At 38.5% G+C, this 24463-nt stretch overlaps 1 protein-coding gene across 5 annotated transcripts in view; it reads left to right on the top strand.

Annotated features, from left to right (window-relative positions):
- Positions 1 to 24463, top strand: part of slx4ip (SLX4 interacting protein) — a 40602-nt gene that overhangs the window by 6449 nt on the left and 9690 nt on the right. For 3 of the 5 annotated variants that reach the window (XM_052572918.1, XM_052572919.1, XM_052572920.1), the window contains exons 3-6: positions 3939 to 4028; positions 4347 to 4473; positions 22562 to 22639; positions 23702 to 23790. In XM_052572918.1, the coding sequence (XP_052428878.1) occupies positions 3939 to 4028; positions 4347 to 4473; positions 22562 to 22639; positions 23702 to 23790 (384 nt within the window). The remainder of the gene's footprint in view (positions 1 to 3938; positions 4029 to 4346; positions 4474 to 22561; positions 22640 to 23701; positions 23791 to 24463) is intronic. The other 2 variants (XM_052572921.1, XM_052572922.1) reach the window with 1 other exon arrangement.

Below are 24463 nucleotides of genomic sequence, written 5' to 3' on the forward strand. Positions count from 1 at the left end.
CAAGGGGCATGAGCCTTATCTAAAGAAACCCTCACAGAACACTTTAGCAACCCCATAGCAACATCCTGGCAATGACCCAAATCGCACTAGTTTCATAGCTCTTGAGTTTTGCATTTAAAAATCTAGTTAAACTTGTTTGTGTTCTTTATTATAATTATAACTCTCTTGTTGTTTAAGATTGACAGCGCTAATGTTGACCCTCTTGAGGGAACGCCAAATGACTCACGCCATACAAAATCAGCAAGTCAAGACCAAAGATTTAAACTTTTAAAATGCAACACCCATCTAAAGAATTCCCTCAGGCTCCGGAGACTGTTCGTCGACCTGCGACGCTCTTACAAAGACAAAGATAGAGCTAGACGAAGGGGGGAGTTTTATTGAGTGAGACTGCTTCTGCTGCCCTCTGTTTCTTATTCTTATTCTCTTTCTCTCTCTCTCTCTCTCTCTCTCCCCGCATAAACATCTGTGGCTGGTTAATGTTAGCCCCGGAGGTAAGTGCAGAGAAAGGGGGTCTGGTTCTCACAGCAGCGATTGCAATGGTAAAAGGGCAGGGAGGTGTGGTGGCGAACAGGCAACTGCTGCACAAATGCTCCTGGGCCGACTGCCTGACACTAATCAGAGAGTGAGGGCAGGAGAAAGCGCAGTTAGGGAGGGTGAAACTGATAAGCAAAGGTAAAAGGGGAGCATCTTGGGAACTGCAAGTGATTTAGAGCAGAGCCAGGAATCCATAAAGCCGAAAGTGACTCAGTTTGCCTCATGTGTTTTCTTAGCCTTTGGGAGTAGAAAATAGCACGGCTTAGCTGTGGACTTCGGTCAGAGAGGCGGGGGCTGATTTGGTACAGTTCTGTTTTATTGTTTGTTTGGCTTCAGGGCCTTTGTTGTGTGTTTTTGGCAGGCCATGCTGATCTGATAAAGAGTGAAAGGTAAGAACAAGCTTAATCAGGAGGTTATTGACCCACCGGAAACCTCAGGTATATTCAACAAGGATCAACAAACAAAACGATATAGAAAAAGAAAGAGGTTCTTTGCCTCAAGACGTATAGACAATCATTTATATGGTTAAGACTAAGAAAACCTTGTATGATCCTATCTGAAAGGGTTTCCTGTATCACTCTTCCTCTAGAATTTGACAAAGAGCTGTCAAGACTTTCATTGCACAACAGTGAAGGATTTGTTAAAACCATTGCAAACTAATAAATCACACATGAATGAAAATAAACCAGTGCATGAAAAAGTAACTCCGCAAACAAACCTAGATTAAATTTCTGAGAAATATCATTTATCCACCGAGGGATAGTTTAACAGAGGTGGTGTAGAGGCTAAGGTCAGAGATCACCTTTTGGTTCAGCTGTTTTCTGACAGTTAATTAAATTTTTTTTTCCTGGAAGGAATTTTGGTTAGACATTCAACAAAACCATAGCAAAAGTGACCGTTGCAAAACGTATCTTTTAATACCGATCCTTGCAAATACAGCCAATAATTTTCTTGTTAACTGGCATAATAGACTTTGGATGGCCATAGTATTTGTTATTGTGAAGTTTTGCAGCTAAACAATATTGAGACTCAACAAATATGAATCCAGATCTAGATCTTTTTTATTGTTTGGTTATGCAACATTGTTTAACTTGCTTGTTTTCATGCAAACATGATGGTTGTTAAATGTACAAAAGCTTGGTGTGGCTTAGGCCTGACTCTTCCATCCAATCAAGCAGGCATCTTTCAGTTTCCTCATTCAAGGGATTGTTCACCCACAAATGACAATTCTGTCAACATGTGCTCACTTACTTGTTTTAACTGTATTTCATTGCTCATGCAACAAAAGTCAGGAGGTCCGAAGCAACATCAGACCCCAGAATTTTACTGTATGGACAATAAATACATTTTGTGCACTGTAGGAAGTAGAAATGCACAAAAAAAAATATAACACAATTGTATCACCAATTGCACTAATCTTTCATGAACCAGCCCTTGTCAGCCTAATTATCTCATGTTAACTGCACATTTAAAGACAAGACATACCATATTTGGCAAATCCAGTTTACTGCTTCTCCCTGTCCTATAGTCACACAGGGCCTGGAAAAGCAGAGTGAACATGCCTCTCTAACACTGGGAACATTCCTACAGCCTTCTGTAATGGCATATTTCAGATTTTGAAAAGAAAGTGGAGAAAACCAAACAGCATGCGATAACGTAGTGGTTCCAGAGGCAACATACGAAGACACATTCGAGTTCCTTTTCACCGCCTGATTGACAGTTCCCATCCATCGCTTCCAATGCTTTCCCACGCCATGGTAATAGTGGAAGGCAGTCAGCCGAAACCACTGGTCAGTCGCAGAATGGCCACATCACAAAGACTTGTAGAGAAAGCCACCCAGTGTTTTCTAAAGGATCTGCTGTCCTCCACATACACACATACATAAGGATGCCTCTGTTTCTTCTTTTAGCTTTTGTCTCTGCTTCCCTGCAATGTATTAACTCTTTCTTGCCTTCAAATGCCTCATCGGATGTGATTTATCATGGATGATGGAATGAATGTATCTGTAATGATCTCAATGAAATTAAAATAACCTTGACACAGATCCTAACACAGCTGTTTCATGTGTCACCACTTATATATAACCACTTATCCTTAAAAAAAGACTTCGATAGTCTAACACAAGGGGGCAGCCTGTCCCTCAAGTTCAGCAGCGCCACCACCAAGCTAACCCTCATGTACACAAAGCAGCAATTAGAGGAAAATATGCTTTCATGTCAAAAACAAAGCTATTTGGCAGCAAGATTTGGCCTGTCTGTGTGCTAATAACGTGCCGTAATCCTGCTTGACTGGAGATGAATTCAGAGGTTAGAAGCCAAACGAGAATGCTGGAGACGTTTTATTTACTCAGTCGCTGTAGATTCCTCTGGTATGGGGAGGCCTAAATCATTGCTTATTGGACGAGAGAGAAAGAGACAGAGGAGATTTAAGGAGTGTATGAGTGTAGCCAGAGAGCGTTGCTGAACAATGGGCTTTACCCAACACACCCTTCTAATTCACTCTCACACCATCCCTTCCCAGCTGGCCTTGGAGAACCCAGAACATTACTGCCTGGCCCGGGCCACTTTAGGACTTCTCCAGGGCCTACTAAAATGCACACTCACTCATTCACTCACTTGTGTTTTATCAGGCACTCTGGAAGTGCTCTAGAATGTGTTCTGGACTGTGTCTTGAAAAGGGGAATTTCTTCTGGTCTGCTCCCCTCTTATGTCATCAGCTCGTTGCCCCTAGCGTCAATCAAGTTTGCGTCCACATTTGCTTTGAGCTCAGGTGTTGACATGCTTCAGCGCCTGCTCCTCTCTGGCCTCTTGCGGGTGGTCCTGGAAAGGCCTGTGTGAGTGGACTGAAGCACAGTGACAGGGCTGGTCTTGCGCTCATGTGTAAAACATAATCAGGCTGGTGTGGAGCGGAGATGTAACGATTGCTTAAATGGCCGCGACGGCTCTGGCTCTCCTACTCCACCGTGACTTATTGTCCCTGACGTGCTGACACAGCGCTCCAAGAATCCCAATCTTTGCATAAAGTTCTGCAGCCTCCCCCGAATCTGGCCCTCTTCTCGTCACATTTCCATAAACTTACAGGTTAGCGAGGGCATCCTTTGGTAAGGCATTTCCTCAAGCTGCAAATCCTTTGCTGTGCAGTCCTCCACACGGCTTTGGTTTTAACACCACCGTCTTTGAGATCAAGTGTATCTGGTTACTGACATAATGCTAATGAGGTGTGTTTACAAAGCTTGTAAAACTGGTGTGCAGAGAGGGGGGAAGCAGATGCACAAAGAAAAGAGGAAGGGGATGGAGTGACTTGCCTTCAGCAATGGATTTGAAGGTGTCATTCAATCAGCTCAGTGATGACTTCTTTTTGTTGTGTTTAAGCCCCCCCATCTCTCTCTCTTTCTCTCTCAAAGTGTGGGAATTTTGCCGTGCTAGTGGATCTTCACATACTGCCCTTAGGCGGTCAAGACAGTGCCAGCTGGTTCACTCCAGAGCACAGGAAGGTATGGGAATGAGGGTGTGTTTCTGTTTGTTTGTGTATGTCCTCTTACACTTCAGTAGACTGATAATGCAAGAACCTGGAACTTGAATCTACTCTTGGGGATCCCCCATCCTCCTCCTGCTTTTATAAGATATATGTTTTCATTGGCCCACGCAGCCGAAAGGCTTTGAATGATTTTCCCTCCCAGGTTTAACTCTACATGCAGAACGTCTAGTTAAATTTGAGCTCCATATAAAAAGTTTAGGACGAATGTCACCTTGGGAGGTTTGTCTTTGTTTTCAAGATTGCAAATATGTGTGCAAAATGTTTTTATGCACAGGAAGTTGTCTCTCTGATTAGAGATGCATTGGAGCTGAGGGTGAGGCAATTTCAAGAGGCCAGATACCAGAAGATCCAGCCCAAACTGAGGAAGGATCTCACCCTGACCGCCCCGCTCTGCCTTGAAGGTATAGCACACATGAGCTCTGCATACTGCCTCATGGGGAATTTTATAGTGCTAATCTGATGCACATTTTAGAATCTAGCCGGAATTAATAGGTCATCTGGGTACTGTTCACCTAATGTTTTATGAATACTATGAATTCGGACATACTACTCATTTCGCATACTATTTCTCACATATTGTAGGGATAATTACCTGCATACATAGGCAGCATTTCATAGCATTTATTTTCTAGAGTTCTTGCTGTTTGGAAATGTTAGATATCTAACTGCATCATTTTGTTTATGCCATTGTGATGTGTTCAGAAGATGATGAAGTACACACCCATCCCTTAGGTTCATTGATGTCTACTAATGTTTAACTATACTGATTTATGTAGTACCCATTTGAACCACAAATACCACTGTACTCTTCCAATACAATACCGAATGTACGTGTCAAGATAGGAAATATCTGTTACACCTGCATATTTGACAATTTGCTATAGGCTATTGAAATATATATAATTACCCATGATCAAGCTGCAAGTGAAGACCTGTCTTTCCTTCACAACCTACTTTAGAAACGATCTATCCTTCATAAACATGAGACATGTAACACTGCTTTACAGCTTGAGCACTCTGTACATGGTTTACACAGATTTCAAAACAAAGTGGAGAAAGTGAGGCTATACTTACATGCCAGCAAGAATAAAAACTAGTTTAGACTAGGTAGCACTCCCCAGGAGTGTCTTCACCACCCCCACAGAGATGTGGTAAATGTGTTTGACTTGCTTTTCTACAGCATACATGCAAGCCACATTTGTTTTTCATTGACTTATTGTGTTTTAACTAAAATGTGATTTAATGTATGTTGACTAGTGGTCGTCCGATATATCGCCATGGCTGATATAACGACTAATATTTGGCATTTTTCAAATATCGGCATGAGTCAATAAGTTATTTTGCTTGGCCGATGGGCACCAGGCACCAGGCTTTTATTTTGACAGCGCTGAGAAAGGCAGCACCTGATCACTCACACTCTCTCTTGTTTACTGTTGTTGTTAAAAGTTCTGTCAAATATGAATAGAAGTCTGTCTAATAATCAGATATAACGGTTAAACATAGGAATTAATGAATACAAAAAGTATTATAATGATTGCTTTAATATTATTAGTTATAATACCTTCTCGTTTGCCATCAGCATTAAGCAATTATTTCATTTAAACAAATCTTTAAATGACTAATGTGAACTGTTCATTTTTAACCATCATGATAGCATGTTCTCTGTGTGAAGGTCAGTCTGTGTTAATTGAATGCTTTAAACTTTAAACGTGGTTTCAAATTATGCTGCACTATATGCATTTGCCCACTGTCATATTTATGTCATTTTCACTGTGCGCTGTATGTAAAATGCACACAAACTTCCCATAATACGGAGTTCCCTGTTGGTTACAGTGGATATATAGCCTACTTTTTAATTATATTTTTATTAAATATGTATTTATTTCTGAAAATACTTTGTCATCTAAAGTGTTTATTTTACACATTTATTTTTTAATCCATTGTCAAATGATTTCAAATTTCAAAAATATGAATAAAAAAAATTGCAAATCCATCATGGCACGGGTGTAACTGGCTCTTAAAGAGAATGGAAGATTCTGATTGGTTTTTTGCACGTTACGCCCAAAAAACACCCATTACTCATTAAGAGAATAGGGACAACCCATCTAGACTATGCGTTTGTGCGTTCCGACCGTTTATCCGTTGTTAAACTAGCAAAAGTGGATTTGGACACGCCCTGAGTGCACCTGTGCCGTGCGATTTGATCGTTAAAATAGAGACCTATGAGCTCTGAATTTGATTTGATAATTCGATGCGGATTTCATTGAGTTTTTGAATTCTTATTATTAGATTTAATCACCTTTTAATAAACTACAGAACATCACGACCCGGAAGCGGCTTGCCTCATGCGAGTAGGGCTTGTATGCTCCAAGAACGGACACTGCACTAGTGATAAAAAACACACAGGTCTGTTAAGAGCAATACTTTTAATATAGACAAATTATTATTAGGCTGGGCTACTGTCCATAAATGTACATTTTTTTTTATTTTTTTTATGGCTGCCGTATTCACAAGTATTTTCCAAGCAAATTAAATGCACGTTTTTATCATGTGTAAAATGACTGATTAACATGGCGGATAAAACCAGCTCGTTTTTTTTACACCAATATACTACAAGCGTACTACTTGCAGAACTCGGGTGATTTTTCAAACTTGATGTGCTGTTGTTGTAGGCCAGTTATATATCTGGCACACTGCCTTTCTTGTCCTCACTCAATTTAAAGTGCTCCCACAGAGCTGAGGTCTTCTACATTTTTGTTTTCCAAATGAACTGAATCATGTCATTCATGTTGTTCACTCTTGGGCGTTCATAAGCCGCTTTTCCACTATCGGGCCGAACAGTTCTCTTTGCTTAACTGTTCCATTCCATGCTGATAACGGAGCTCTTTGGAATGCAATACAAATGTGTTGGTTGTTGCCTTGGTAACGCAAGTGTGATATAAGGCAACGACAGGTCAGTAATACGCACAGATGTTTCCTCCACAAACATTTGCAGGCATCCAATTGCACGCTTCCGCTTATGGCCCATTCACACCAAGAACGATAACTATAAAGATAACGATATTAGCGTCCACACCAGCGAACGATATTGTCTGTGTATTCTAAGCGGACACGCGTCTTCTGCTTTAAATTCTAGAGCTCATTACAGCAGGATTGATTCTGGTTGGTTGGCAATGTTTTTATCGTTCATCAGAAAAAAAATTGTTCTCAAAGTGATTCCAACGATATCGTTTCTCTGTGCCTTTATCATTATAGTTGCCGTGTGGACTCCGCTATTCTTTAATATTGAGAACGATTTTTAGAACTATATCTTTATCGTTATCTTTATAGTTATCGTGCTTGGTGTGAACGGGCCTTTAGCCAGCTATGGAAAAAGGTAGCCAGGCACCGGAGTGGCGACGTCATGCACATGCACTCTAACAGCACGGAGAATTCCGGGCCGAAAATGGTTTGTAATCATGCCGCGCCATACCAGGCTCACTTGGAAATAAATCTGTAATACATGTCACTTTGAAATACATCTCCTTAGAACTGTTCGGCTATATTCAAGAGCGAATGAAGATGGGGGATGCCAGGTTTATTAAAGATTATTAGAATCTCAAAATTTTAAATCGAAGCCAAGCCACTGAACAAATATTTGAATAATCTAATATTCTGGTTCAGCCCTAGTCTGCACCAGATGTGACTGTAGTCATGTTGCATTTTAGAGCCCTGCATGGGCTCAAATCTAGGCCCGAGCCCAGCCCTGGCCTGAGACGCTCAGGCCCTAGCCCGACCCGTGTCTGACAGCTCATCAGAATTATCAGCCCGAGTCCGATACAAGCACTTGTTTTTATTTATTTATTTTATTACACAGCGGGAGCCTGTCCTATTTGCAACAATTAAAAAAGGTGGCAGTTTTGTGTTATGTTTCTTTTCGTTTCTTTATCAAGTTAATTTAGAAAAATGGAGCATTTTTTTTTTTAAATGATGATTAACGTTAAACAGCCGAGCCGACAGCGAGTAGCCAAAAACATATTTAATCAATTAAGCCACTCAAATTAACGCTAATACTTTACTTGGCTACAATAAAATCCATATATAAAACACTTCAAGCATATCACACAGACAGTTTAATAAATGTTTATTGTATTCACAAGTGTTCACGGATTTCATTTCGTTTTTGAGTTCTTATCAAACACATCTGATTCAACTCATCAGCTCATTAACCCATGTGATAATGAGCCGATGAGTTGAATCAGGTGTGTTTGATTAGGGTGACAAAGAAAACGTGCAACGTTGGGGGTACTCCAGGACAGGTTTGGGAACCACTGATCTAGTGCATCCACAGGATCTCTGATTAAAATGGGGTTTATTGTCTTTAGCTGCCTCACAGTGCTCGCATCCTATGTAGACACAGTAAGTTTTACAGTACAAAACAAAATACAATAAAATTGCCAAAACACATAATTCTTATGAACTGGCCAGATTTAGTTCGAAATGACATCACGCCCGTCATACTTCGATTTCTCTTGAAATGTACTGGGACCTTAAAGGGGGTGGTTCTTTTTGCACAGGTAGCACTTAAAGCCTGTAAAAGGCTGACTCACTGCATGAGCCAGGTCCCGCTGAGAGAGTTAGATTAAAGGGCAGTTAAGCTCATAAAAAGAAATTTCTCCTCTGTAGATGTTGCTGCCCCTCTCACGGCACGTCTGCACTGCTGCAGAGGTGCTCATCTCTTATTGTTCAGTGGTACTATTACATGCAGTTTTGCTTGTTTTACTCCTATCCTTTCGCTGCTAGGATAAAAGTAAAAAAGAAAAAAGATAGATAAAAAAGCAATGAGGTCAATTGTTTAAAGTCTGGCATTGGATATTGGGGGTTTTAGTATCTGTCAGTAGCTGGTTTCCCAGATAAAGATTGACTTAACTCAACTTTCACCTATGTTACGGTGTATGTGTCCTGCACCTCTCATTAGAGATCAGTTTCAGATATATCATTAGTTATTCTGACAAGCACATCATGAATCACTTCTCACTGTGTATATAACGGCTGTGAGAAATGCAATGTCTCGCCCTTGGGCCAGGTGAGAACAGGGTTATTGTCTAATATATCAGAAAGACTGACTCATTATCTCTGACAGCATAACTAATGATGAAACACACTTACAGGGTGTGTGCATGGACAGTGTGTCTCCTTCACTTGTGTCCATAAACATAGACGTTTAAAGTATTTTTATGCATCCGGCAGGAAATGGAGCTGGACTGTGACTGGGAAATACATACAAGGGTCACGTGCTCAGTGTAGAGGTCAAACACTAACCTGTTGATATACACGTCACGGTGATCAGCCAGCAGATATGCAGTATATCCCAGTATATACCATTTTTGTCTATTATTGGAATATATATGACATTAAGTACTGGAGTAAAGGCTGAGGAAAATTCAGCTTTGGTATAACAATAATAAATATAAAATATATAAAAATATAAATATATTTTTTAATTGTAACAATAAAAACATAAACATCATACACATACACATAAATTATAACATTTATTATTAAGAAAAAACATCTTTATTAATAAAAAAGTATATTTTGTCTTATTCTAAAATTATATTTTATTTATATGCATGTGTGTGTGTGTGTGTGTGTGTGTGTGTGTGTATGTGTATATATATATATATATATATATATATATATATATATATATATATATATATATATATATATATATATATATATATAGTGCTCATATATATATAGTGCTGTCAAATTATTAATCGTGATTAATCCAATCCAAAATAAGTTTTTGTTTATATGTGTGTATATTTATTTTAATACACACAGATACAGTATATATTTAGGAAATATTTACATGTATTTACATGTCTATATTTATATTAATATTATTTATATTATATATAAACATATTTAATAAATGAATATAACCTGAAATGTATACATGCGTGTGTTTATTTATATATACATAATAAACATACAGAGTACATGCAGATATATTATGCAAACAAAGTTTTATTTTGGATGTGATTAATGTGTTTGACAGCACTAATTTATATTATTTATAATTATAATTTATATACATTTATATATTTAGAGTTTGGTTCCAAAACATGATAAATGCTATTTAAAAAAAAAAAAGTCAGTGAATCAGTATTGTATCTGGTCGGTATTAAAAAGTCGAAATGGAATATTTGCAGACTTATTAGGTCATGTTTTCTCCTTTTTTTTCCCCCAAACTTGACAAACGCCAGTCTCCCTTTTTTGCAGAATGTGATATATCTGCTCTACCAATCACAGCGCACCATTCCACACACTCTAAACAGTAATGTTAGCGCTTTGAATACAACCGGCATTCTAGTTTTTATCATCTACTTTGTACTTTGTGATCAAAAATAAGGGCTTAATGACAAATCGCATCTGGTTGTTATGTGCATCTCATCAGTAAAGCCAGTATTGTGATTAATAGTATCGGTAAATCTCCGTCTCGTGCTTTCAGATGGAAATTTTTCAAATGCATTTAATACACAGAGCTGTAGATCACTGACAAGCTACACTACATTGCGTTCATTAGATGAATCACATTCGATTATGAATGCGATATTGCGTAGCTTGTCTGTGTTCGTGTTATTATTAATGCCATTTATGTTTTTCTTAATACAGCACACATAGCACTAGTCTCTGAATGAATGTAACATGGCAAAGATGAATGCACTTTTGGAAGTTGAAGATAAGGGGAATGTCATTTTGGAATTTCTGTGGGCTAATGTGATTTTGTTCATGTTCTTGATCATGATGAAATGTAATTTTTTTGCTATAATTAATACATAGCATTAACAAGATGACCCGTGGAATTAATTTAGCAAGTGATGACTAATGAATGTATTTTTAGTACTGTGCCTGTATATAAGATTAGTATTGACCAAGTTAAGAGGCTGTCATGTGGATCAACCTAATATGTTGTGTATTTCATCCGTTTCAATATGAAAAAAAAACTTTCATATTGATATAATGGATTTATTGCATTATATATAATAAATACCGGTAATGAAAAATATTTGTGACATTTTATATAATAATACATATTATTTGGTTAATTTTCTCAGTCATACTAGGCATATATGCTCCATGTGATTTGTAATTCCAATTAAATTGACTGAATGCCTTGTAAAGTCCAATTTGCAGCACACTTTCAGCGATTGGAACATACCCAAAGAGTTCTGCGATTTCCCAGTCCCAGAACATGTGACCACTCCAGCTGTCGGCTATCAACAGCTATTAACGCTCTCCAGATCCTTTTGTGTGAACTCACTCACACACCAGATACTTTTCTCCCTCTCTTTTATGTGTTGGCATACTTAAATCTCCATGGTTTCATCATACATGCATCAAGCATGGTGTTTTGTGTTCATTCCCAGCAGATTGTGTCTATTGTCAACCTGTGTGTGACGTTTTATGCATGCTTGTCACATTTATCACATCCAGCAAGTGTGTCACATGCCGACACATTTCCTGAGCAGTCTGCTCTCGGCTGCAAGGCCATTTTCCAAATGTTAGCCCTTGTAGCTTCTCCCTGACTGGCTACCTTATGCTTCCCCATTAGCTCATAGTGAGTTGATTTATTTATGCTTTAGAGAGGGCGGGAAAGGGGGAACTTTTCCCACCAAATGTCTTGGCTTGGTGCAAGCACGAGCCGGACTCTTGGCACACTAACCAAGGAAATGTTTTCTGCTGGAAGACAGCGAATAGCGTTGTTTTATGTAGACATTTGTAGGAGCATATCTGCCCTGAAAAGGGCAAAAATAAGGTTTCTCACTGACTTTTCCTCCTTTTTAAGAAATAATGATGTTTGGAGTGAGATGAACAGCATACTGTTTGCACCCCTTCCTGATTACTCCCCTTTTTTAAAGAAAGAATTCCCTACAGCCCCTTTATAGAGAAGCTTGTTTTATTTTCTTAACTCTCTTAACTCTCACGTCATTTTTCCAGGGGTACTTTTACTGAGAAAGCCCATTAATTAAAAGATAAATCTGGCAATAAATGAAAGCGACCCAGTTTCAAGTGAACGTACACAAATTGAGACCTTAATGAATGACTCACTTTGTATTCTTTCAGTTTGGAATGCCAGTCATTTGTGTGAAATTGATTGTGCGTGAATTGGTGCATCAAATTTTGGTACTAGCAATGATTTTGATGGACTAAACCTTGACACACTGAGGACTCCATTATCATTTGCAATATGACTCTGTGGTTATGCATTAAAGCCTCACTGACATTTATCCACAACATTGCAATGTAACACGCCAGGACCCTAGTACAAATCCTGGTACTATTTGTTTTGTTTACAGTACATCTTCGATAACTGTTAAAACTACTGTCCTCATGCAATATGCACTCTTCTTCCTTTTAAATCTGCCTGAGAGCCTGGCAAAAACATTTTTGAGCTTTACTATATTTTTTTTTAAATAAATGCAGCTTTGCAGGGCTCCAAACTGTGACTAAAACAGTAGCATTTTCTACCAAAAAATATTAAATTGCATTTACATTACATTTAATCATTTAGCAGATGAGGGAAATTGTGAGTGAAGTTTTTGCTGAGGTCGCCACTGGCGACTAGGCTTATGTATTTACATGTTACACCGTAAAAATTTGCATGTAATGCCTTTTTTCCTACAGTATGTTCATGTATGAGACGAATGAAAAATTTCAAGAATGAATATAAGTCCATGTTTTACTCACCCTCAAGGCATCCTATGTGTGTATGAATTTCTTCTCTCAGACAAGTCCAAACAAAGTTATATATAAAAAAATTCCTTTTGCACTTCCAAGCTTTATAATGGCATGAGCGTGTTTTTTTGTTCAGCATTCCAAGTCAAATAAAGTGCATATTAAATATGTTTATTAATATGGATATATTTATAAATATATACATATTAAAACATTCCTCACATGGCTCCGGGGGGTAAATAAAGGCAACCTGTAGCAAATCTATGTGTTTTTGCAAGAAAAATGCATATTTAAAACCTCATTAAACGTAACACCTTTCTCTCACTTCTGCTAAATGTGGAAACACAACTTTGAGAGACCAAAAAAATAAACTAGAAGTAAAAAAAAAAAAAAAAAAAAATGTTAGAAGATTTCAATATAAGCCAAGAGGAGACTGGTTTCCTTTGGTAAAGTAAGGAAACTTTGCTTCTTTGCTCCTGTAAACAAATGTTGGTGTTTGCGAGACCCCCATGCCGGCAGCATCCGCCAGAAAGGCAGTCTCTTCTGAACGTGTGTACAACAGTTTTCATTATTTTTATTTATTTAATTATTTTATAAAAACTCATCGATTCTCTACAGGAGGCCTTTATTCACCCTGGAGCCATGTGAGGCACATTTTAATATGGAAGGATGCACATTATTTGGCTACTTTTGGACTGTTGAACAAAAACACCCACCTATGCCATTATAAAGCTTGGAAGAGCAAGGACAATATTTAATTTAGCTCTGACTGGATTCGTCTGAAAGAAAAAGTCACATACACCTAGGATGCCTTGAGGGTGAGTAAAACATGGGCTAATTTTCATTTTTGGTTAAGATAAACCTTTAATGGATAAGTGGGAGGAGAAACAAGGTGGGCAGTTTCTTCAAACCCCTCCTCCTCGGCGAGCCCCCTCCTCTTTCCCACAGGTGCCAGGGCTTACAGTGCTGGTGTGGTAGAGGGGGAGGGAACACCTGGCAGGCTGTTCCCCCTGATGGTCTGCCGTGTTCAGAGGCATTTTCCCATGCTCCCCAGATGAATGGTCACTAATAGTCGTGGGAGAGGGCTTTGTGAGCGCTGCACAGTGTACCAGGCTGACTCCTCTTGGCAGGCCCTGTGAGGAGGGCTTAAAGCAGTGCTTTCTGCCTGTGACCCAGCCCCAAAGCCAGCACAAGTGCACTGCAGCAGATAGCCTTACAGCAGGAGAATGTGTTTACAAGGACACAGTGGAAGTGAGATCTCACTCAGTGAGTGAAGGGATGTGGGACCGGCTGCAGCACTCCATTCACTTCTGCGTTCTCACAGCAGCAGAACGAGGTGCTGTTATAGAGCGTTAAAACTGTTACGTTCATATGCACTTTTGAAATGAATCTGAGAGTGCTGCCAACTGTTGTACGGTTCTAGTGTTTTTACGTTTTTTTTTTTTTTTTTGTAGTGTTGTGTCTGTGCCTCCTCTCCAACAACAGTTTGCAATAAGCCCCTCATGCCCCGTAGCCTTTAAATATAAAGCATGTGGGGACATTAGCACCAGTTACCTGCCCTGGAACATGTGAGAGGGACTAGGCAGGATTACCAGCATGGGAAATGGAGACCTGGGAGCAGGAGCTGTTGAATTCCTTGGCTTCTTTTGACTGCCTGTCTGTCTGTCAGGCTGTCTGTCTCCTTGTTCTAGAATTAGCCCTTGATGCTTTGTCGTGTTGCAGTTGCTGTGCAAATCCATCTCATAAGCCTGTGTCTCGCTGTACAGAAAAGCCCCTGGACAGCCGGACTCTTTCCACAGACCTTTCTCCCGGGCTTTCACACTCAAGCTCTCGAGTACGCAGATCTACACAGCTTTAACACACCCGTCTTTGGCCCGAAACAGATGTTTATACATTCAGTATGATTCGATCTCACCACATACACCCCTGTCTTTCGTCCGGGGTCAGCGGTGTTCCTCTGCTGCTGTCCCACAACAGGGCTCTGTATGTAATTAGGGATTGGGGAAGGAGAGCTTGATCAGTATGGGATTCATGGGACTGTTTCTCAACCGCAATCTGGTTAGGCAGACTCACACACAAATACAGACACAGCCTCTGTGAACCCAGGCTATACATGCCGCCTGACCAAACTTCACTTCAGGAATTACTAAATCGTTTTAGAGGATAACCCTGCCTTTTCCTCTCAACATTTCATTTCAAGGCCCAAGAACAGATCAAATGGCAGGTCATGTGCTTAGGGTTAATGGTGCTTTTCTCCACTGAATCCATCATATATTTTTTTTTTACTGGTATTATATAATAATTAAAAGCATATTTCTCTGGCAGAGGATGCTTGATTGTTCTTACTCTTTAAATGACATTTTATATTTCATCATTAAGACCTTGCAGGCACCAGTGTGCTGTGCAGGTGTGTCAGTTTTAATGCACACAGATTCATAATCACACAAGTTGGATGGATTTAGTAGGAGAGGGAGATGTGGAGGTCTGGATTCAATGACAGGCCTAGCTCTGGTTCAAGACCCTCAGAGCTGCAGAACAGCACATAAGTCAGGTTTTCAGAAGCCTTCCCCACATCGTTAATCTGTTGGAACCAAACAGGAGGAATGTGTTTCCTTGACCTCATTCACACCACACTTCCCTGTTTGCTCCTGGGGCATCCTTAAGCCTCCTGAATGCTATATTTTCTGTACCATACCTGTATATCATTCATTGATTGTTTTGTACCAAAACTGTATATACACTGTGATTGTCTTCAGATTGTACTTATAAAAAGGGTTATTCAACTATAATTTAGTCTAATTGCTGTTCATCTGATTCGGACAGGACTACTTTTTCCTATGAGGTCAGGAAATGTAATCTTTCACAGACTTGCAGTATGAATTTAAGCGAATATATTTTTTCTTCCCTGACACAACCCTTCCTAAATATTATAGAGAATTATTTTTTTTTCTTTTTTTTTTTTCAGTGGTCTTCCGAGAAGTCCGGATGGGAATGTCTGTAATTGTTGTACATTATTTTTTTCACAGTGCTTCTAATTTATTTTGACCTTTTGTCAAATTCAGTTACAGAAGCTAAATTTCCTGATGCATTGACTGGTGTACCTTCATTATTGATTTAGATTTTTGGCCCACTTTTCTGGGTAACATAATAGTTGGTGCTTCTAGTACTACTGGCATCTTATTGCTCATAACAGAAATTGCAGTTGCAACTTTTGAATCATACCTTTTTACCTGTTTTTCCTTTAGTTACACACACAGTTCTTCATGTATACACTACTGTTCAAAGGTTTTGTGTTCGTAAACTGTTTGTTTATAATATTTTATCCATTAAAGATGGATTAAATTGAGATAATGTGATGGTAAAGACATTTATAATGTAACAAAATATTTAAATTTTAAGTAAATGCAAATAAATGATTTTGAAAAATAAAATCATGATTTCCACAAAAAAATATTAAGTTTTCAACATTGATAATGAAAAGATCTGTTTCATAAAACCAAATCAGAAAATTAGAAATATGCTGAAAATCTTAGGCTGCGATTGCACGACAACGGTGTAGTCAAAAACTGAAAAGTTTTTCCCTCGTGTTTTCAAAAAGATTCACGTATACACGACAACGTTTTCAAAGTATAAATTCGCATCTATACATATCCGTGAAAACGGCCAAAAATGCTGTATTACGTATGCCAGACCAGTAGTTGGTGCTGTCACCTTGTTAGTAAACAGTACCTGCAGGGAAATGATTATACAATGTATATGATGCATCTCCACTGTTGGTTGTTGAACTGGTGAAGTTAATCAACATTGTGCTGAAGAAGAGTTAGCAAACTCTTGAGCAGCATCAACAGGATCATATACTCCACCATTGTTGTGTATGTTTGTTTCGCACTTGCCTTTAAAATCGACATGTTCTGCACATGTCTACATACCTAACACATACTACGCACATGCATGACGTCACTGTTTTCAAAGATTCCCCATATTGGGTGTTTACACTGAAACGAATACAGTGTCGTCTTCAAAAACTTGCGCTTTGAAACCCATTTCAAAAATGAAACCCATTTTCACAAAACCTCTCCTGTGGCCTCGTGGGATAGTAAAGTATCCACTGAATGTGTACTTTATAATATAAATAGTAGGTAATCTGGGGACTTTTTGACTACTGTTTTATGAATACTGTGATTTCGGACATACTACTCTGTTCATATACTGTTTTTCTATATAGGTATAGAAGGATGTGATTTCGGATTCAGCCATTTTAAAGTTTTATTCAAGAATTCTGTGAATGAAACCATTTTCATAGCCATGCTGATGTAATATACGTTTATAGTGCAGGTGTAGCCATTTAGCAAAGTATTGCATTAGGACCTCTTATTAAAGGAGACATCTGTGAGGAAAAAAGGTGGGATCTTTAATTTCAGTGCGACTGATCACAGTCTCGATCTTTTTGCTGTGTCATGGGATTTAAGTTGATAAATGCCACAGTTTGGTCTAGGTTTTGATCTTTTTGTGTTTAGTAAGACTATAAAAGAAGGTTTCTAAAGGCACTTTAGTCCATTTACTTATCTTTACAGTTCTCTTTTTGATCATGTGTTGCATCCTCCTGTTGGATCACATTGCAGCATTTCATAACCATGCTGGAGGGGTCACCCAAATGTTAAATTGAACACTCATGTGCAAATATTGTTTCAGGTGGATGTTGAACAGAGTGATAAGACACACCGCCCGCTCTGCACAGGCTACAGTTACGCAGACGGGTGTGATGTGCTTCCAGGAAAACCCCGCACGGCCCTTCCATGTGGCGACCCCTGTGAAACGCTCACACACATACACACAATCGCCCGGGAGCCCCACCCTGACCCAGTAAGAGTGGAGGACAAGATCTTAGAGGGTGATCATTTACATCAAAGTGAGGGCCGAGAGAAAATATTTCTACAAATTCCAACTCCGTCACCTAGACACCCGCTCTCCACCTGCTGTCCCCGAGTTTTACCTCTGTGAGATAATTTCAGGATCGCTCATAGCACACAGAAGCTATATGCTCAGATGTCATGGATCGTACCCGGTTTTACCACCAGAAATCGTATCTAATGTCTGTTTTTTTCTGCTTGATGTGTTTAGATTGTACAACCTCTTTGGCTCGCCGAGATCTAGACTGTGGTGCTGAGAGATGATTATTATTCTTTCGCATGTTGAGCTGTCTGTGCTCTCCATTTGTTTAGAGCTGATGAGGTTTTTATAGCTCGTGTTCTTCTTTGAACTCTGAATCAGTGGAAAGAATGCCTCTAGTTGGAGACAAGGGATCACTCACCCCACTCTTTCATTTTATTTCACATTCCTCTTTACATTCTTCTGGTTTGTTGACTTTTTGTTCTCTCTATTGTTTTCCCAGGAAGTGGTAAAAGCTCTGGGGGGGGCAACTGCATGTGTGTACTGATGTACTGTATATATATCTGCCTTGGCTTAGAGTCAGCAAAACCTGTGGAAACATGAATGTTGTGATGTTGTGTTGCCATGTGGATTGAGCGTTGGAACGCTTTTTCTCAGAGGGCATCTCAATCGTCTTTTCTGGAACACATGCCACTTGCAACCTCTGGTGGGTCTGGTGGCCATGTTCTGATTTTGTTAGTGCTACAGTTCTTGTAGAATAATATTTCTGTATTTCATTACATTTTTTATCTTTTTAATTTTTAATCCTTACTCTTTTTTTTTTCTATTGAAACAAACAAACAAACAAACAAAATATTATTTGCAGCAACAATTTAGAATACACCAGAAATCCAAATATTGTGTTTGCAAGGCATTTAAATAGTTCTGTACAGTACAGTGCAGTTCTGTTTACTGGCCATAAACCTTTTCAACCTGAAATGACAAATTTAAGTGTTTTATTTTATGGGCACATTTGTTTACTTTTAAATGATAAGTAATACTGATACAGTGTCGAAAAACATAAAATCTGGGTATTGAATCAAAAACAGCATTTCTGTAAACATCAGTCTTTATCAAGATAACCCCAGTATTTTCTTTATCTTAAGAAGGGGTGTTTTAGATGTGCTTAAACTGCTAAAAGACACTAAGATTTACATTTAGCTCGCTGGCCTGGGCAAGAAGAATTGAAGCTGCAAGAGCTTTATATATTTTTTTTCAGCAAACAGCTGATTTCTCAAAACAAGCCTTTCTGTGGTTCTACTCTAGAGCCAGACTCCTCTGTTGGTCTTCTCTTGGGAATTGTCTCTTTGAAGTGAAGGAATAAAGGAAACAAATGCTATTAAACTTTTTTTTTTCCAGTAAGGAGGAGGGAGGATGGGTCAATCTAAGTTGGGATGGACATGCATGAAACAGACTAGACTGAAAGTTTTGAATTACACAGTAAAGATGCCCATTTCTTTATCTCCCAAAATATGCAGATTATCATTTTTTTTGTTTGTTCAATCCATCCACACTAAAGTTAAAAAGGGGAAGAACATGCCCTAGGGTTTTGATGCAAAGCAGAGGGTCTCATGACCGATTTTTATTTTCCCATAACATTCCCAAGCTTTTGGGGAGAATTGTTGCATTCTCAAATGATTAGGGGCAGGAAAGATAAGATGCTGATACTGTCCATGCACGCTTTATTTCCCCACCTCATTGAGGTTGATAGGGTTCCATGTGCCATCTTGATCTCTCTGCCGGTGTTGCCTTTCTCCTTTGAGCACTTTAAGGTCCAAGTCATCTCAAAAGCATATAAATCTGATATCGAAATCCTCCTCGGTTGATTCTTTGTGATGGGGAGGAACACCTAAGGGAGCATCTGACTGATATTAACCTGCATTGCATAGATGAACAGTTCTGTGAAGCTAGGTGTTGCAGTTCCCACTAGTCTTGTATCACTTCCCTTAAGCAAAAATGAGCACCAGTCACCTGGAACCTTGACATGAATATCAACATTAGGAGCCTGTTTGGCAGGCTCACTGGGGTTTCACACAAGCTGCTTACTGAAGCCTATTATTCTCATAGGTGGGATTAAATAACATTTATTATAATTATTTTGTATCTTGGATACAGTGACTTGAGTTTGGGGTTTATTAGAATTGAAATGCTCTGTTTGTTGTTTCTATCAACATTTGAGCCTTAAGTGGAAGCTGTATCAAAACAAGTGAGTGCAAGAAGGTTGATGCTGTCCTAATCTACCTTCTTTACTGTTACTGCTTGTACCATTGTTTCTACAGCACAGTAAGTTTCGATGGCCAATGGAAAAAAGGTATTGAAAATAAAACAACTAAAGTGGAGCTGCTTTTAAGCACTACCTGTGAAGTAAAAGAAAGTAGGAGGTAGATCCATCAATCACATACAGAGGGCGTTGATGACAGTTTTGTGGCTGGCTGACACTGTAATTGCACATCATTACTTGCAGAAGCTCCATCTGAGGACCTAGCTAGCTGTTTGCAGGGCCTGCAATGACATCAGCTGATAAACCTGTCTTCTCTAATGCTTTTCTGCTAATTTGACACATCTAACACGCAGTCTGAAGACTGAAAAATGTTCTGGAAGGGTGAGGCTATGATCTGAACTGACACGCCCAAGTACTTGGGTTCATTAGATAGTAGTCCAATTCATTTTGTATGTATTTAACAGTCCTGTAGCAGCCTAGGGCAGTCTCTCACAGACAGTAAGGGGGGTTGAGGGGTCTGTTCAGGGCACAGAGTGAGAGCTGATGGATTCCCATGCCTGTTTTCTTGTTTACAGCTGCACCAGCAGATATCTAGCGTGTTCACCAGGCCCCCTTTCTTGCCGACAAATTCCTCCCAGATTAAGCAACAGTGCTCTGCCTTCGCGTCTAGTGGATCTTGCATTCCTTGGACAATGACAAACAGATCTAGGCTGGATTTTTCTGAACTTGAATTTGTTGAATGAACTTGTTTTCTTAGCATGTTAACAGTGAATTGGTATGGATGCTCTGGCAACTGCAAAAGTGAATGAACCACTGATCTATAATGGACGCATAATGTTGACATCACTGAATGCTTCATATAATGACACAAATGGCACATTAGAAGCGATTTCAGTGTCTTGGGCTGTTTTGACACTTGATTTGTATTTGATTTGCTTGATCCGAACCATAGTCAATGAAAAAAGTGCTTATAAACATAAAAACAAACAAACAAACCAAAAATATTGCATTTTTTTTTTTAATCAGTGTATTAAATATAATTTAATGCCCATCTATTGGCTCAGACTGAGTGATATATAAATGGAAATAATTATTTTAAATGTATTACATTTTTAATATATTCATTATACTAAATACACTATAAATTGCCTAATATAGTGTTTAATAATTTCAGATCAGATCACAGATCACTGATTTCAGACTAATTTTAAACTGACAGAACTCTGAAATATTTTCATTTTTAAAAGAATAGTGTACCCAAAATGGAAAAGAAGATATTTTGAAGAACCAAACAGTAGTTGGTCCCCATTGACTCCCATAATAAGAAAATAAATACTATGCAGAAGTTTATGGGGACCGTCAACTGTTTGAATACCAGCATTCTTCAAAATATCTTCTTTTATGTTCAACATAAGCAAAAAAGCTCACACAGGTTTGGAACGACATGAGGGTGAGTAAATGATGACAGTTTTAGGGTGAACTATTCCTTTAACTTGAATATATTTGTTGGTAATATCCAGTTTACTTTTTTCAGTTCTGAAACTTCTTGTTGAAGGATGTCGATGCTGAATGAGTCACAAACTAATCTTGGTTTATGCATTTCAGCAGTTTGATTGGCTTTTGCATACACCCTATTTATTCACTTATTCTATTGTGTGAACAAAATTGTGCAAACAAATTTTTTTTTACAATAAATCTTCATTTATTCTCATGTCAACTTATCATTGCAAAAACTCTAACAGAATGATCAGGTCTTATATCACATTGAAGGGGTTTATTTTGTGATAATTACCTGCTGACTGTACATTATCCCACTTAATAAATATTGATGTAATTTGTGGGGAAAAATGAGATTGATTAATGCACAAGAGGCACGAAACTAGCACAGCGTCATCCACAATACAGTCTAGCAGTTGTACACTAAAATATTTGACCTTAGAATTGACCAATCACAATAGAGTATTTCAGAGAGCCATGTAGGAATAATAAATAACAGTCTCCGGTGCACATTTTCAGCCACTCATCCAGTATTTAGAGATTTTTGCAGTCTAAAATACAGGTTATGCAGGCAAAGTGGCACATTATATGTTTTTTCTCAAAGGACTGGAGCTTAAATTCACAAAACTCTCTCACCATTAGAGGTGGTAAATACTTTCAGCATTCAGTCAGTCTTGTTACAGTGGACTTCAAAGGCCAAGAAGCCCCTGGCACTGCTTACGTTCATGCCTGAACTATGAGGCTTCTTTCTAATTTGCTTAAACACTTTGGTATTTTTTCAGACACTAAACCGCCTTTGTGTGGTGTCATATTTGGCAGACATTACCAGCCTTTGTTCTGGCCTTTGCATGGCCATGTATAATTAATAACGTCCATGTTTAGGAGATGTGTCACAGACTATCATTTAATACAGTGCTGATTTGCATTAAAATAATTTTCTGGAGAAAAGTGTTTCCTCATGCGTAAATGAGGATTTGTTTAAACAAACAGGCAGTTCTAAAAGCGATTGTTTTATCATTAACTTACCGTGACAAGCCTTCACTGTTTGTATATCATAAGTGAAGGTTTTCTGAGTGTTAGCAGATTTGCTCCATAAAATGTGTTTTCTTTTTCAGGTGGGAATGTATGCTTGACGGTGCACTTCATGAAACGACACTTCAACCTGAGATGCATTATCAGGCAGCAATACAGAGGTAGTTTATTTCCTCTTCTCATTGACTAAAGAAGACTGGTTTGAGTATTTCTTTCCACATTAAGTTGACTCATGAAACAGATGATTGTATCAGAAGCACCTGTGTTGTTGTTAGTTCGTACAGCTGTCAGGCTCAGTCGGAGGTCACTGTCTGGATCATTTTATTTTGGAAAAAGTTGACTGAAATATGTTCACTTAGTTGGCAACTCAGAACTTGTAGTTTCAAGTCAAACGTAGAGAGAGAAGGTTCTTTGAAGAAACCACCCATTATATCTGGCTAGACAGTTAGAGAAGAGTGCACTCCATTCTAATAGAGGCAGAGCTCAACAAATATTTGAGACTACAGCCAAATCCACCCGAGCCTGGCTTGACAGCAGCTCACAGGGAAAATGTGGTTTGCTTATCAAAGTAAACAAGTTCAGACTAAATTTTCACTGTTTCTTTAGCGATATAGCATGTCAGACTCTGAAGGGAATTACAGTCATCATTCTACATGATTTCTGTTTAACATGCCTCCAAAAATAGAAACTAAGTAGGAATATGGCGGTCCGGTATAGATTATTTAAAGTGATCTAGGAAAACAAAAAGAAGGAAAAGTAACTGACCAACAGTTTGCTTGGCCTTCATTTTTCAAGCTAAATTTGGCCAAGTTTGAAGGAACTAAACCGGAATACATCAAACAATGTGGTTTGTTTTACTTATATCGAGTTACATATTTGAAACTTTATTGACTGAGGGGCATTGGGGACGTGAAGTTTACATTCAGCTTTATGGCAGCTTAGCCATTTTCTTAAAAACAACTAAGTTTTTTCAACATTTCCCATGAAGAGGGCATTGAGTACATTTGAAGCTGTTGATGCTTTTCTCGTCTTAGTGGTTTCATTCCCATTTTTTACTTCAGATGTCTGTAAGAATTTTATATGAATATCATGCATATTTTCAGCTCCCATCCCATTTCACCCTTTGTTTCCAAGAGAAATTTTTTTTGTATATAATATTGTGCTAAATGGCTTCCACATCACTTTAGTTAACTCCATTTTTATTTTTGTGTTTACCTTCACAGAGTTGCGTGTGTTTCCTCAGCGTGCTGTAGTGTGTGCCAGTCCTCCAGAGAATTCTGCTATTCCCAGTGGAAATCTGAACCTGGATGTGGTAAGAGCTGCTTATTTGATAAAATAATGTTTATAATCAGTGTTAGAGAAGCTACTTTGAAACTAGCTCGTCAAGCTACACTCTACTTAAATAGATTTAGTTAAACTACTGTCCGATGATCCTCTTTATAAAGTGTTGGCTACAACAAATGTCTTTCTGTACAGAAGCTCTTTAAATGGGCAAACTGATTTTATTCTGTGGACAGTCTGTATTGTTCAGCTATTATATAAATTTAAGAAAATTAAGTACATGTGTCTTTAATGTATGCTGTTTCTTAGTCTTGAGCCCATTCTCTGCAAACACCATGAAGTGGGTTCTGGACTAATGTAGTTAATTCCTATGCGTTTGGTTCTCCCCTCTCGCTTATTATGGGGCAGCAAAAGAGTAGTTGGAAGAGGCTTATTGGTAAGATTCTTTTTACTCTGTAATGCTCTCTGGGGTGGACCACTAAATGCCTTTGGCCTAAGATGTTGAGCTCTGGGGCCTTATTTATAAATTGCACATATGATTGTATTTGATCCTAAATACCATAGCACTTCATTCAACATTGTTTATGAAAAACAAGATAAGATTCATACTGTAGGCAGTAACAATACACATTATTGTAATTATATGTTTTTTAAGAATTACATCACTGAAATTAGTTCATTTTTGATTTCTTTAAGATAATATT

This window comes from Carassius gibelio, chromosome B13 (assembly GCF_023724105.1).
Source record: "Carassius gibelio isolate Cgi1373 ecotype wild population from Czech Republic chromosome B13, carGib1.2-hapl.c, whole genome shotgun sequence".
Classification (NCBI taxonomy): domain Eukaryota; kingdom Metazoa; phylum Chordata; class Actinopteri; order Cypriniformes; family Cyprinidae; genus Carassius; species Carassius gibelio.